The sequence below is a fragment of the Schistocerca americana genome, chromosome 1 (assembly GCF_021461395.2).
Source record: "Schistocerca americana isolate TAMUIC-IGC-003095 chromosome 1, iqSchAmer2.1, whole genome shotgun sequence".
Lineage (NCBI taxonomy): Eukaryota > Metazoa > Arthropoda > Insecta > Orthoptera > Acrididae > Schistocerca > Schistocerca americana.
Window position 1 is genome coordinate 362,853,785 of NC_060119.1, and position 16,187 is coordinate 362,869,971.

Consider the following 16,187-nt stretch of genomic DNA (forward strand, 5'->3'; position numbering starts at 1 on the left):
TCATTATTGGATACATGAAACATGATGTGTGACTGAATGAATAAATGAATGATTGATACTGGTAGAGTCAAGAATTGATTTGATGGATGCACTGGATCCATTGATTTAATCTGAAACAAAAACTTAGTAGAGTTTTTTACAATTTGGCAGTTTTACAGTCATTGAATGATTCTCATACAGGTGTCTTTATGCTTGTTTTTGCTTCATCCTGTTCATCCTGGCCTTGTTTGTCAGCAGTGGGTTGGCTTCATTTGACTCTCATGCTTTGTCTCCTTCCATAGTATGTTCCTAACTTTGCTATTGGACCTCATCCTCTATCTTGGAAGGCACATACTCGTCTAAGATGTGGCATACGTTACTCCTACGGGTGTACCATAAATCTTTCACATTTTTCTACGATGATGAATGAGCTTTGATTTAATAATCGACAGTCCAGGATGAATAACTATGACAATGAAGGAGTAGATTGCTACTCACCACATAGAGGTAGCATTGGGTCACAGACCGGCACAGTTGCAAAGAATACAAGAAGTATTCAAGTGTTCATACAAACTCCGTCCTCAGAAATGGGAATCTCAGGTATTGATACAACAACAACAACAACAACAACAACACACACACACACACACACACACACACACACACACACACACACACACACACACACTCGTGGCTACTGTCTCCACATGCCATGACCTGACTGTGGCTGCATCATACATGAGCAGGAATCTTCTGGAGTGGGTGGTGGGAGTAAGAAGGAGGTATGTGATGGGGAGGGGAGGGGTATTCGGGTGGGGGAAGATATTGGTGATGTCAATGGGAGGGTGCAGAGATATAGTGGAGACAGATGTAGCATTGGTAGGGTGTGCTTTGGGGGAGAACGCGGAAAGAAGGGGGGGAAAGTACAGAAGAGGAAAGGATCTGCAGGTGAATCAGCAGGATAGAAGGCTTGTGTGCACTGTACTGGCAGCAGGGAAGGGGATAGGCAGGTGGAGGACAGGGACTTGTGAAGGTTGAGGACAGGAGGCTGGGGGGGGGGGGGGGGTTTACAGGAATGAAGGATGTGTTGTAACGACAGTCCCTGCATATGAAGTTCAGAAAAATTGGTGTTGGTGTGAAGAACAGGAATGGCACGGGTTGTGAAGCAGCCATTAATATGAAGCACATTGTGATAGGTGTCATGTTCAGCAACTGGATGGTCCAGCTGTCTCTTGGCCACAGTTTAGCAGTGGCCATTCAAGTGGACAGACAGCTTTTTAGTAGTCATGCCCGCATAGAATGCAGCACAGTGGTTGCATCTAAGATTGTAGATCGCACGGCTATTTCCACAGGTTTCCCTGCCTTTGATGGGGTAGAAGATGCCAATGATAGGCCTGGGGTACATGGTAGTGGGAGGATGTATGGGACAGATCTCTTGCATTAGGGTCTGTTGCAGGGATATGAGCCATGAGGCTAGAGGCTGGGTGTAGGAATGGAGTAGGGATGGACAAGGATATTGTGTAGTATGGGTGGGCCCAATTGCCCATTTTTCCCTCCTTGATTATAAGGTGAAATGTTTCATACTTCTTTTAACATTAAGAGCATATAACTTACATTGTCCATGTCTTCAGCTATAATTATTTGGTTATTATCAAAAAGGAGAGTGCACAAATTACAATCTCCTGCCAATATCTCATGTACATTGCATTTTCTTCTCGAGACCTTAAGGGCTTGTTCTAAACATGTCTTCAAGAGAATAGATGCTATAACAGAAGCTTTTTTTCAGTCCCTCTGAGAAGCCAAATACCGAAGAAATTTCAGTCTATATCTTTACTGTGCTAACATCGCATATATAAAATTGATCTACAACTGTCACTTCAATATTTATTAGCCCACTGTTTCACATACTGGGCCATAACTGACTGTGTTACGTGCTTTTTGGAAATTCACAAAGATGTAATGGTTGGTTATGAGTTTGACTGCATGATTTCTTAAAGTAATTATTCTGTCTATACATAATTTCCATGGCCTAAATCAATTTTTTTCTTATTTCTGTTCTCCCTTCACTGCCCTTTAGAATGTAGTCATAATGTCATGCAAATATATTTGGAAATTCACAAAGACTTAATCGTATATTAGTTTGGCTACATGATTTCTTTAAGTAATTATTTTATCTATAAGTAATTGCCGTGATCTAAATCAACTTTGTTCTTATAATTTTTGTTCTGGCTTCACTGCCCATTAGAATGTAGTCATACAGTTGTGCAAAAGTTGGGATTAAGTTTGCCTTTCAATAATTATTGCAGTTCACTATTTTTATAGATGAATATGATAGTGACTTTCTGATATTTTTATGGCATCACATCTCTGTAATGCTGATGGCATGTCATGTGACAGTTTTGCAATATAGCTTATCTGCAAATTAAGAGCAGTGAATTTCCAGATGCTGATGGATGAAAAAAAAAAGAACAAAAATTGGAGACGCAACTGAAATTTTTTTTTCACAGCAGTCACAGCCTCGTCATCAGGCAATTTCTTCATGAAATTTGTCAGCTAATAAGTTTCAATGTTTCACAGTATAACTTGCCATTACATAGGTGTTAAACATGTTTGTTGATTAACTTTTTTTAAATGATGGCAAGCACAAATGATATAAATTAGTGCAATTATCTGATTTAGCAGCTGTTTTGTAATTCATATCAAAAGCTCTTATTGCTGGTCCTTCAACGTTTGAGGAACTAATAGACCATGGGATTAGATTCTCATTATCACCTAGAAAATCAAATCCATTTGTATACATCAACCATTAATTGCATTTTTTACTTTGCTGTCCATCAGTTGCACAAAACTGATTACAGCATCTTGCATTGAAAAAATTTCATATTTTCAATTCAAACAATTTTTTACTATTCTCTCTGTTAAGAGTAAACAGCTACTCACCATGAGATTTCTCCAGGAACTACCACTTTACAAACATGCTCTTGGTAATTTTGGCTCACAGACACAGAAAATAGGACATATGAATGATTTAATAAAATATTAATTATTGTAAACTAAAAAAATTTAATGTAATTGTACTTTGTTTTAAGACAGTTGATTATCAGTTTATTGTGTTACAACAAACATTTATAGCGGAGCATTAATATGTATAATTTGGTATTTTGTCTTTGTAATGTCTTGCCTATTATTCTGACCCTCAGAATAGTTCTGATTAAATATTGGATGTTACTTAACAATTTAGACCATTCTTGCTGATTAACAAACAATGAAAATAATAATTTTTAATGGAATTTCTTTACAGAATATTATAATGTTCAGATTTTTCAAGTACTTTCCTGGTACTACATTCAAAATACAATGTGGGAAACATCCACACTTCATGTTACCTTCCACTCTCAGTTATGGGAATTTAAAATTAATTTGAGGCCAAGTGTACTCATTTGAGTGAGGCCCATTGGCAGGTGATGTCCTAAAAAAGCTTTCCATAGTCTGTCATTTGCTCACCAAGCTGTTGGTGTATTTGGTACCAGGTTAGTCAATTGGCTTTACTTCATTGGTGGGATCTATATTTATGACATGCGATGTACACTGTTGAAAGGAAGTTCTTTCATCACTAGACGAGACCACTTGCTTCAGCGACAATTGTGAAGTATTACTGAAGCATGCCTGCTATCCCATACATTTTAAGATGGCCTTATTGCATACAGAAATTATATCACTTCCTCTATTTATTTTACTATTTCCATTTTGTACTGTTTGCATTGGAGGTGGAAGAACAGTTATGCCAATGGACTTTTACCACTGCCAGGTGGAACATCCAAACTGACAAATGTAAATAAAAATCATTCAGGAGATATGTTGTGTAGTGATGCAGCTGGTTCTATTGTATTATACTCTTGAAATACACTGCTCAGTTGTAGATTACTACGTAAACAATGCACTTCCAATTATTGGCACATTATACAATCTGAAATAAACAGTTGTGAGATAAATTCTTGATTTACAGATTTTTTAATGATTTCCCATCAAAGCATTAAAATAAAATAAAAAATTACAGTTATCATACTAAGATAAAGTTAGTCTGATGTAATTGGAGCACTGGACACTGGCAAAGGACAGGCAGTAGCAAATGTTGTCTCAAAATAATTAAACTTACTATAGACATTCCCTTGCATAAGTTTCTCTGAGATTACTTCTGTCATTAAAAAAGGGAGAGTATTTCTGAGAAATTTATGTTGATTTTGAGTATGTTTTATTGCAGTTTTTAAGTAAAGTTCATAAAACATAGCACTGAAGAGAGGCATACACAGAAGACAGGCATACATGATTCTGTGCATAGAAAAAATTATAATAATTTATGAAATATTTATTGAATTGTCATTTGGCTAAATATAGATTCTGTGAAAAAATATTTAGAATAAAATTAACTCGCATTTTGCTTTCATTATCGAGTCTGAAGATACAATAGTATTGCATTACCTTGTCTTCTGACATAACACCATCAAATTTAACTGTTTTGGTGACTTCTTTTATCTTATGATAACCTGTAACACTGAATTTTCAGCGTTTAGAGTTTTAAATAATTTATTTGTTAGAGGAAAGGTATGAAATAGGGCAAAGAAAGTACATAATGTGCAATGACTTGAGGGAGTGAAACATTGTTTCAAGTCCTGTTTTAGTGAAGACAGGACACTGAAGATACACAAGTACATCATAAATAAGAATGTGAATTGTGTCTGGTTAAAAAGATTTTGGTGCATCAAGCCATGCAGGAGACATTTCATTCTAAAGAAAGCAAATAATTTGAAAAATTCTGCAGGAGATTGTTCATATGTATAGTATATTTTTAAGAAGTAAAACTCATTTGAAAGTGCATTAATCTGTTACAGCTAAAAAGCGAAGGATGCACTGGCGGAACAAACACAAACTGCTACGTTCGGCTAACCCTACATCTCGTATCACTGCTTTCAAGAATGCAATAAGCACTTGTCACAAGAGATTCTGCCTCCATCACAAAAAACAAAAGAGAGGTGAGTTTTCACCAAACTGTTTTTCATGTATTGCTTGCTCTCTGTGGGAAACTGTGATGTACTTGACTTGTCCTGTAATTACATAGAAAAAAATGAAAATCAGTATTACTAGATTAAAATGCATGGTTGCAGGAATAAAGTAACATTTTTTAATGTAGAGACTTGTTCTGTAATTACAGAGAAAAAATGAAAACCAGTATTACTAGATTAAAATGCATGGTTGCAGGAAGGAAATAACATTTATTAATGTACAGACCTTGAAATACCCACCACAGTCCTAACTGTTAAGAGTTGTGTCCCCTCATCTTCACAATAGGTGGTTCTCTCTTGATCTGGGTATGAGTGACCTGCTGCCTCTCTATTTCTAACCTCCCCCAAACTATAATTCTTTCCTTTCTAAGAAAGGAATAACAATTCCAAGAACTAGGATAGTTAATTATTTTTATGCATTTATTGACAGTAGAAAGAATTTCACCACCTGAAGGTATGTACTGGTCAGCCATTCAGCTACTTGTAATTTTATAACTTTTTGAAATGAATTTTCCCCTTTGATACATGCTGTCTATAGTTTTATGACCCTGTGATTGTGATAATATACATTGTTTATCATTATAGTGTGTGGATGAATCTTCATTCATGTGGGGCTTTTGCGTCAGACTTTTAATTATTAAATTGCCACTATGAATTTTGGTTGGTCTAACTCTGTGCGTGGTGAAAAGAAACTTTACAATAACTACTCTGAAACAAACTTTTATTTTGTCAGACTTCAACAGTTATTTTTTAACTCTGGCATTATTGTTGTAATATTAATATCCTCTAAGCATAACAACAGTGAATGCAACAATGCTGTTACAGCACCTTCATACATCTAATGACAGAGGCTGCATCCAGTGCAGGTGTTAAGAATTAACATTGGCACAGCTACTTTTTTATTTTATGGTTATTTATGATATACATTGTGACTCCAATGCTGTACCTATTACTGTAAATTAAAGCTGTCGCAATCACTTAGGGAAATTCCTAGCTTAGATCATACCTCAAAAAGTAAATCTGTATCAGAACAGATTGATTACATTCATATGAAGTGTATTACTGAACCCCTTTCTTAGTTTTGAAGGTTTGGTTGTTAGGATGGTACCTAATAACACATGGATTGAGAGAAAAGAAGGTATATGACTTTCAAAGAGCAAAAATTTGATCAGGGTAAAGCTAAAATTTTATGAGACTTAGCGTAATAAGAAGAGGAATGTTTAAGAATGTCAAGCAGTAGTAATTGAGAAAAAAGAAATAGCTGAAAATCATAACTGATAAGATTGAGGCAGAAAAAATTAGCCAATTGTGCATAGGACTCGCGCACTGGGGGTTCTGTGTAAACTTGTAGTTCATCCATTTTGGGAATCAAGGATCTCAATGATTTTTGCCTGTTATCGACATTGATATTGGCAATATGTCAGTCTCAGGATTTCCAAGAGCTTATCAAAATCTTGAAGTAATTCATGATATCAATATAATAGAAGGAAACATTCCACGTGGGAAAAATTATATATAAAAACAGAGATGAGGTGACTTACCGAACGAAAGCGCTGGCAGGTCGATAGACACACAAACAAACACAAACATACACACAAAATTCAAGCTTTCGCAACAAACTGTTGCCTCATCAGGAAAGAGGGAAGGAGAGGGGAAGACGAAAGGAAGTGGGTTTTAAGGGAGAGGGTAAGGAGTCATTCCAATCCCGGGAGCGGAAAGACTTACCTTAGGGGGAAAAAAGGACAGGTATACACTCGCACACACGCACATATCCATCCACACATACAGACACAAGCAGACATATTTTGGTCTTTAAATATGTCTGCTTGTGTCTGTATGTGTGGATGGATATGTGCGTGTGTGCGAGTGTATACCTGTCCTTTTTTCCCCCTAAGGTAAGTCTTTCCGCTCCCGGGATTGGAATGACTCCTTACCCTCTCCCTTAAAACCCACTTCCTTTCGTCTTCCCCTCTCCTTCCCTCTTTCCTGATGAGGCAACAGTTTGTTGCGAAAGCTTGAATTTTGTGTGTATGTTTGTGTTTGTTTGTGTGTCTATCGACCTGCCAGCGCTTTCGTTCGGTAAGTCACCTCATCTCTGTTTTTATATATAATCTTGAAGTAATTCCTCAGACTAGCCTGAACTTACAGAAAGAAGCAAGCAGGGGGCTTCAGTTATACATGTAGACATATAAGATTTGATAAAACTTGACTATAACTTTTATTTTATGTTTGCATGCAGTAATGTTCATCTATTATGCTTTTGACAGATCATGAATGCAATGTATGTTCTAATGGCAAAGAGATATTTTTAGATGATATAATTATAATTGAACAATATTCAGATTTTATTACTTTACTTCTAACCTGCAACCTTGGTTCTTGGCAAATTTCATGAATCTACGTCAATGGGAAGCGCCCTACAGGTTTTGATGAGTGGTTTGCTAGTATCAAAATCTGTGCCATAAATGCATTAATCTTTTCATTGTATTTACTTAGTAGCTTAAATTTTTTCATTGCCAGACAACCACAGACAGACCTTAATGTATGGCATAAATTTGAACTTAATACATCTACCCATGCCTGACAAAATGGGTTCTAAATAGTCAGACTGACATAGACAGACAACAAAGTAATCATATAATAGTTCCTTTGGTTCAGATTGAGGCACGAAGCCCTAAAACACAGAAATAATACTAAAAAAAGCCCAAGAAATATAAAACTGGAGACCATAAATCCAACAAGAGAAAAGAGTTTATGTGAAATCCTAATGAAAGCCGAAGTTAGTGAATTAAGAGGAAAGAGACTGCTATGCTACACAAAATTACACTGTAGATATAACATGTTGTGAGATTTCCTTAAAATAAAATATTTCACACCATATATATCAAGCTTAAAATCTCACAGAAATAGAATTAGGAATATCAGATCACGCAGGGCTATGACTTCAAATAGAAAAGTCAGCCTTCAGTTCTACAGAGAAAGAAGTGACATATAGAATTCTAGGTGAATCCAATGTAAACAAAATGATAAACCAGTTAAAAGAAATGGATTGGACTCATGTAACGGATAACAAGAAAACGACTAATAAATGTTTTTTCATTTTCCTGACAGAGATCAAGCATATAGTAGAAATGACATGCCCCTTGGTAACCAAAAGGTACCAGAGTAATATTACTCATAAGCAACAAAATACTAACAAGTGGTACACCCCACAACTTAACAAACTCAGAATACTACTGATGATTATGAAAGACAAATCTCATAACAGTGATAGGGACAAGGAAAACCTTTACAGATTAGAAATAAAAAATGCTAAGTGCTGTGTGAATGATGAATATATTTTAAATTCTAAAAATAAATGTAAAGCTGCCTTGACTGTCATTTAAAGGGAAATTAACTATACCAATAAAGAAAGGAGTATCTCTATTGACTGCAATATTCTCAATGAATATTTTGTAAATATCGTCAGCACCCTACCCATTAATTCTGCCTCTGAAGCACAAGCATTGCTCACTTGTGCAAAACAGACGAGAAGTGAGAAGTTCACTTGGACCCGAATCACATTAAATGATATTCATAAGTCAATAAACAAATTAAGTAACTCCAAAACAGAAGACTATTATGGACTCAGTAATTTCATCATAAAATGTATAGCAAAAGAAATTAAAATGCCACTTCTCTCACTATCAAACAGAGTACTTGATGAAGGTATATTCCCTGACTGTCTTAAGCTCACAGTTATATTGCCTGTGTATAAAAAAGGTGAAAGAAACCTCCCAAATAACTACAGACCCATTTCAATAGTACCAATCATATCCAAGTTAGTAGAAAGTTGTGTGCATAAACAGATATACAGGTATTTTGAAACCAACAAAATTTTAAATGAACAACAATTTGGCTTCAGGTCACATCTATTAACTGTAAAAGCAGTAGAAGCTTTGGTGGGCAATGTTTATGAAGGGTATGAAAAAAGGGTATCAATGTCTGGAACACTTATTGACCTAAGTAAAGCATTTGACTCAGTGTCACGTGACATACTCATCAAAAAGTTAAAATACTATGGCATTGAAGATGATACACTCCATCTATTCAAATCTTATCCAAGCAATAGGTTACAACTTGTATATGCAAATAAACAGAGGTCAGAAATACTCCCTATAGAAAGAGGAATACCCCAAGGCTCTGTTCTTGGACCTTTTCTGTTCATTGTCTATGTTAATGACTTCTCGAATTACATACCGTGTAAGAACATACTATGTGCTGACGATATGACATTAATAAGTATAGGAGAGAACTTACAGAGTGTACGGGACAAAAATAGAGAAATGATGCAAATGGCTAATTACTGGTGTCAGGCTAACCAGCTGTGCATAAATCAAACAAAAACAGAAGAAATAATATTTAATCTCAAAGTAACTAAAACTGAAAACAAAATAGTGAAATTACTTGAACTAATCATAGACCAAAAGCTCTCATGGGAAGGACACGCCAATTATCTATATAGTAAACTAGCACAAGTACTTTTCTTATTGTATAAATTAAGAAACAGTGTGAGCAAGCAATTGCTACTCCACTCATACTATGCTTTTTTTCATTCCCAACTGCAATATGGAATATTGCTTTGGGGTAACTCCCCGGGTGCTGAATGTATTTTCAGATGGCAGAAGAAAGCAATCAGGTGCATGGAAAGGTTAGCACCCAGAGAGTCCTGCAGAAATTATTTTAAATCTCTTGGTGTAATGACAATGCCAAGCATGTACATATATAACTGTTTAATATATGCCAGAGAAAATCTGAAAAAATTGAACATGAGATGTGATGTGCATGCACACAGTACAAGAAACAGTCACCTGCTGGACTTGCCTTCCACAAGACCTGCTGTAGTCCATAATAACTATAAGTACTTAAGCATAAAATTTTTCAATAAGTTACCATGCTCAGCTCGTACGGTACCACTAAATAAATATAAGAATACATTGCAAACGTGGCTAAAAAACAACGAATTCTATACAAATGAAGAATTCTTAGAAACTAATCATAAAAATATATGTTTTACCTAAGTTATGAAGAAAATGTTTTGATATTATGTAAGCTAGTTATTTACTGTGATTCTTTTCTTATGTGTGTATTTAATTATTGTATAAAACATTGTTTTACATAATGCTGAAGAAAAGGTCTTTAGTTCCTTTTCTCCCCTTTCTGTAACTATTTGAATATCGTACTGAAACTGAAACCCTCTGTAAACTTTGACAAAGCCAGTTATATGAAAAATTCTGTAAGGCTAATAAAAATATTCTATTCTATTCTATTCTCGTTTTCAATGATGAAATAGTTCCCTTCTGCTTCATTCAGTTGCTGTGATGTGCAAGCAACCATATGTTCCTCACCTGTACTTCTTGGCTTGAAACACAGCCTATCACATAATTGGGGTGCCCACATGATAAAATGAGTTATTTTTCATAATCTGGAAAGACCAATATAGCACTAGTTGTTAATAATTCTTTTAATTTTTCAAACATGCTGTTGCACTCCAATATCCAATGGAAATTCATGCTTTTCTCTAACAAGTATGTGAGAGGTCATGCTATACATGCAATTTCCGTTACCTGTTACCTATAATAACGTGCTAACCCCAAAAACAATTGTAATTCTTTGCTTGTCTGAGGTGTGGGGAAACTCCTTGCAGCATTCACTAATCTTGGAGCTGTCCTCTCTTCATCTTCGCTAGTTACATGTCCCAAGAATGACGTTTCTCTCTGCTAAGAGTTGGGTTTGCTGCATTCAGTTTCTTAAAAACTTTCCCCAACTACTGTATATGCTCCATCATTCTTTTTTTTTTTTTTTTTTTTTTTTTTTTTTTTTTTTTTTTTTTTTTTCAAACACAATAATTTCAATTAGGTATGTCATACAATGTTTCTCTGTAATTCACACAAAGCTCTGACCAATAACTGTTGAAATGTTGCTGGTACATTTTTAAAACCTATCAGCATTAATTGATACTGGTAATGACCCCAAGAAACTATAGCTGTAGTTTTTTGTTGGTTCTCTGATACTAACTCCAATTGATGATATCCCCTGCTTAGATATGTTGTGGAAAAGTACCTATATTTTCCCAAATTATCAGGTGTTTCTGTTATATTCAGTATTCATATATGTCTCTAATCATATGACTTGAGTTATTTGTAATCACAGCAGAATTGATACTTCTTTGTACTGTCGGAACTTTTCTTCGGTACTGTCACCACAGGTGCATGCCACTGATTGGTACTTTCCTCAGTCATGCCCTCACAAAATTGTCAGTTAATGAATTCCTCCAGTACTGGGTGTACATGATGAGGCATTCTATATGGCTTAAGGTACGTAAGTGATTAATCCCCAGATAGGATCCCGTGTTGTGTCACTGATGCAGTTACACTGGTGGCTTGCTCATTGCTAGGTTCCGAACACATCCTGTCTAGATCATCTTCATCTAGAACATCTGAACTGGTGACCAGTAATCCTGTAGACAAACTCACATCTACAGTCCCAAAATTGTCAACACCAGTGGGCACATCTCACTCACCATCTATTTCCTGTATGTGTACAATACCTCTGTGCACAGAACACTGTCCTTATCTAGCTCATCTTTTTCTTCCAGGGTTCCACCACACATTAGACATTTACAGGTAATTCTGTGCCCACATTCACCCAATGTAATTTCCCTATATCTTGCAGCATTTTAGCACCTGAATTGATTCTTAATCATCTTGCACCCTTTGGTTTATCTTTCATAAAGAGAGAAACCATGAGGTGGTATGTCACTGGCAACAGTTTGTTCCATTTGGGGAAATGTTCCCCTGAGTTCCACCAAGTGTTGCCCAATGTCAGTTTTAGCATCATGCTTGTACACGAGATTTAACCATAGATTGTGCAGTACCCTTCACCTATATGGAGCAAAACTTTGATATTTTCCCGGAACTGTGATGTACCTAGCGATTGTACATTGTTCTCTGCCACCTCACATAAGCTTTGCTATGGATAGTTTAAGTCCCTCTTTCCTATGACATCCAGACTTGCCACAGGCACATGAACACATGTGTCTAACTAAAATCTATGTCCTCTATCATCTACCATGCCACTCAAGCAACATTCCACCTGTACATACATTATTTATGTAACATTAAATTTTCCTGGAAGCACAGCTCGGCAGGGGTGGACTTCTTGTTGTTGTTTAAATTGTTGATTATTTGCACTCCATCCTGTTCCACTATGTTCTTTACTTCTACAATCCCACTCTCATTGTCCCACTTTCTCACACTTCTTATGTTGTGGTTGTCAGTGTCTTCATACATGATCCAAATGTTCACACTGATAATATTGAGTGTTCCACACAGTCCTCTTGTTAATTTTGTTTGGTCACATTTGTTAAAATTGATTAATCTGATGTATTTTGATCTTAGTGGCAGTCCATGTATTTCTTGTTAACTTTATCTCAAGACATATATGACACATGACATATCTGTCATGTTATTCCTGCCATGAAGATGGTTAAAATCCAAAACTGGTTGCAAATAAATATTGTTATAGACAGTACAGTGGCACACATTTTTTTAAGTTTGTACATGCTGTTGATTTTCAGACATGTGTTGGCTTGTGATCAATTGGATCCTGTCTACTCCATATTTCCAACAGCTCTGTCAGTTCAAACTTATCTTGTATACAGGCAATCGTTCATCATGCAGGTGGCTGTTTTCCAAACTTTTCTGTCACTGCCTTTGTACTTCATGATTTTTGTCATACTTCCAATATAACATAAATACAGCCTTGAATTCCACAAGTGATAACCTCAACTCAGCCATAGTTGCTATTTGACTGTCATTCACTGTACGGGTTCACAGTGCATCCCCAACCAACTGCACATGCAAAGCACAGTTTTCCAGCACCAATTGCCCTCAGAAAATTTAATAGTTACACTAAAGCAAACTATGGAAACTCCACGTAAGAATATCAAAAATATAGGAAAAGATAGATTGCTATTTGCTGTAAAGATGACATGCTAAGTTGCAGACAGACAAATTTAAAAGGCACTTACACTTGAGCTTTTGGCCATAGCCTTCATCAGAAAAAGAGAAACACACACCATTCATGTTGTGGTTGGCAGGAGAGCCAACACCGTGTTACTAGAAGAGGCCAAAAGGCACGCGTTTTAGCTCACGCAGGCTGGCGTGAGGTCTGGAACAGGACAAGGAAATTAGAATTTAGAAAAACGGACGTAGCTGGTGGAATACTTAACTTTAATCCATTAATGATGAACATCGCTCTTGACGGTACATGATTCACAATACCAATAGTAACTGAACATGGCGCCTTGCTAGGTCGTAGCAAATGACATAGCTGAAGGCTATGCTAAACTATCGTCTCGGCAAATGAGGGCGTATTTTGTCAGTGAACCATCGCTAGCAAAGTCGGTTGTACAACTGGGGTGAGTGCTAGGAAGTCTCTCTAGACCTGCCGTGTGGTGGCGCTCGGTCTGCAATCACTGATAGTGGTGACACACGGGTCCGACGTATACTACATGACCGCGGCCGATTTAAAGGCTACCACCTATCAAGTGTGGTGTCTGGTGGTGACACCACATTCCTCCCCCACAAATCAGCATATGGTTGTGGTATAAGGCTTCCGCCCGGTGTGGGGAGAACCCCATGTTTACGTATGCAACAAGGTGGGGAGCCTAACAACAGGCGAGGCTGTGCCGCCCGCACCCTGCCATTCGGACTGCGGGGAGCTAGGATACACCTGGAAACCTGCTCCAGGGTGCACGCCAACATGCGGCGTATGCGCCCGTAAAGAGACAGAGGGGCCGAAGGGTCAACCTCCATCGGGCCGGGGCACCTGACGGGCGAAGACGACACATGGTCCGGAACGGGCAAGAGTCCCGTGTCGGAGGACAACTGGTCCTGGGAAGCGATCGGCGGCACGTGACCCAGGGAGGCGCCTGGCGGCTGCAGTGAAGTGTCCACTGCGGGCGTCGCCAGCGGGAGAACAGAGGGCGGCGGCGGCGCAGCCGCCATGGGGCAAAATGGAAGGCAGAGTCGGTAACACCTGCGGATGAGGCGAGCCAGTAGATGGGCCCCCAGGGCGCTGACCGGACGGCACCATCGCTGAAAGCAGACGGGGAGCGGCAGATCCCATGCGATGACAGAGGCGCAGCTGATTGAGATGCCGACGCACCTCACCAGAGGCCCCCAAAACCAGATACATAGTGCGTCTGAGGCAGCGAAGAACGCGCCCTTCGACCCAATGCCGTGAACCCCAATAGTGGCGATAGTAGACAACGTTGCCTGGAGCAAAAGCAGGTGTCTGCCGCTGCACAGGAACCTGATGCGGCGGATGTAGCAAAGACATCAAGATTCGATGATGAAGACCGTGGAGCAACTCAGCCGGCGAGCGACCATCTCTGGGCTGAGAGCGATACGAGGCCAAATGAGCAATAACGCGTCTTCCCGAGAATGCGACTCTTTCAACTTCAACATCTGTGACTTGAAAGTCCTGACCAATCGTTCAGCGGCATCGTTTGACTGAGGCGAAAACGGCGCAGACGTCAGATGTTGAATACCATTGGCCTTGCAGAATGACTGAAATTCTGTGGACATGAATTGTGGGCCATTGTCGGAAACAATAGTCTGTGGAAGACCTTCAATGCAAAAGATAGCAGATAACGCTTGGATGGTGGCCGATGACGTTGTGGAAGACATCCGGACAACAATAGGAAAATTACTGAATGAATCTACCACAGCCAACCATCGAGCATTCCAGAATGGACCAACAAAATCGATGTGTAAGCGTTGCCAAGGGGAAGTGGCTTTTGGCCATGCAAAGAATTTCCGTGGTGGTGCTGATTGTTGTTCAACACACGCCATGCAAGAAGAGCACATTTTCGTAATCGCGGCATCGATTCCAAACCAAGCACAGTGCTGACGAGCAAGTTGTTTCGTTCTCACTATACCCCAATGTCCTTGGTGGAGAAGCCGTAAGACAGAGGACTGTAACAAACGTGGGACCACGACCCTGGATGGACTGATCATTATCAGAACGCAACAGCAAAACACCACGTCGAACAAAAAGTCTCTCCTTGTGAACAAAAAATCGGCAAACCAACGGGTCCCCGATCCGTGACTTTGACAAGGGCCATTGCGTAGCAACAAAACGCAGAACGGTAGCAAGGACAGGGTTGGCAGCTGTGGCCGTAGCTACATAACGAAAATCAATCGGAAACAATTCGACTACGTCATCGGTTTCCGCATCAATGAACATGCAAGCAAGTTCGGAGGAATCGAATGCTCTATCCTCAGCAACAGGCAAACGGGACAACGCATCGGCGTTTCCGTGCTTAGCAGTGGACCGATACAAGATATCGTAGTGGTACTGCGAGAGGAAAATAGACCAGCGAATGAATTTCTGCGCTGTACGTGGAGGTACAGGCTTGTTCAGATGAAAAAGCAATGTCAAAGGTTTGTGGTCTGTGATTATGGTAAAATGACAACCATACAAGAAGTCATGAAACTTTGTAACACCAAATACGAGAGCCAATGCTTCTTTCTCGATCTGTGAATAATTTATTTGCGCAGACGAGAGCAATTTGAATGCAAAGGCAATAGGGCGATCGTGCGATCCATCTTTGTGCGCAAGCACAGCACCGATCCCGAAATCCGATGCATCCGCTATCAACAAAAGGGGCTTGTGGGGATCGAATGGCGTAAGGCAAGTATTGGAAAGCAACGCCGATTTCAACTGGCGAAAGGCTCGTTCGCATTCCGTCGTCCAGACAAACGGAACACCTTTACGGTGTAAGCGATGAAGCGGAGCTGAAATGGAAGAGGCGTGTGGAACATATCAGTGATAATAGTAGATTTTTCCCAGCACACTCTGTAGCTGCTTCAAATTCTGCGGCGAAGGCAAGTCTTGTATGGCACGGAGGTGCTCGGGACTGGGATGTATGCCTTGGGCATTGAGTACATGACCCAGGTATGGCAAGTCACAAGAAAAAAACACACAATTGTCCTTCTGCAAGCAAAGACCATTTTGTCGCAAGACCTGAAATAATGCTCTGAGATTGGCTAAATGTTCTTCTTCCGTCTTTCCGGAGATCACAATATCGTCCAGATAGTT

General features: G+C 38.9%; 1 protein-coding gene across 2 annotated transcripts in view; it reads left to right on the top strand.

The window, feature by feature from the left end:
- The window catches only part of LOC124600124 (myoneurin-like), a 136,256-nt gene that overhangs the window by 58,979 nt on the left and 61,090 nt on the right, over positions 1-16,187 (top strand). For both annotated transcript variants that reach the window (XM_047136135.1, XM_047136134.1), the window contains exon 5: positions 4,869-5,009. In XM_047136135.1, coding sequence (XP_046992091.1) covers positions 4,869-5,009 — 141 coding nt within the window. The remainder of the gene's footprint in view (positions 1-4,868; positions 5,010-16,187) is intronic.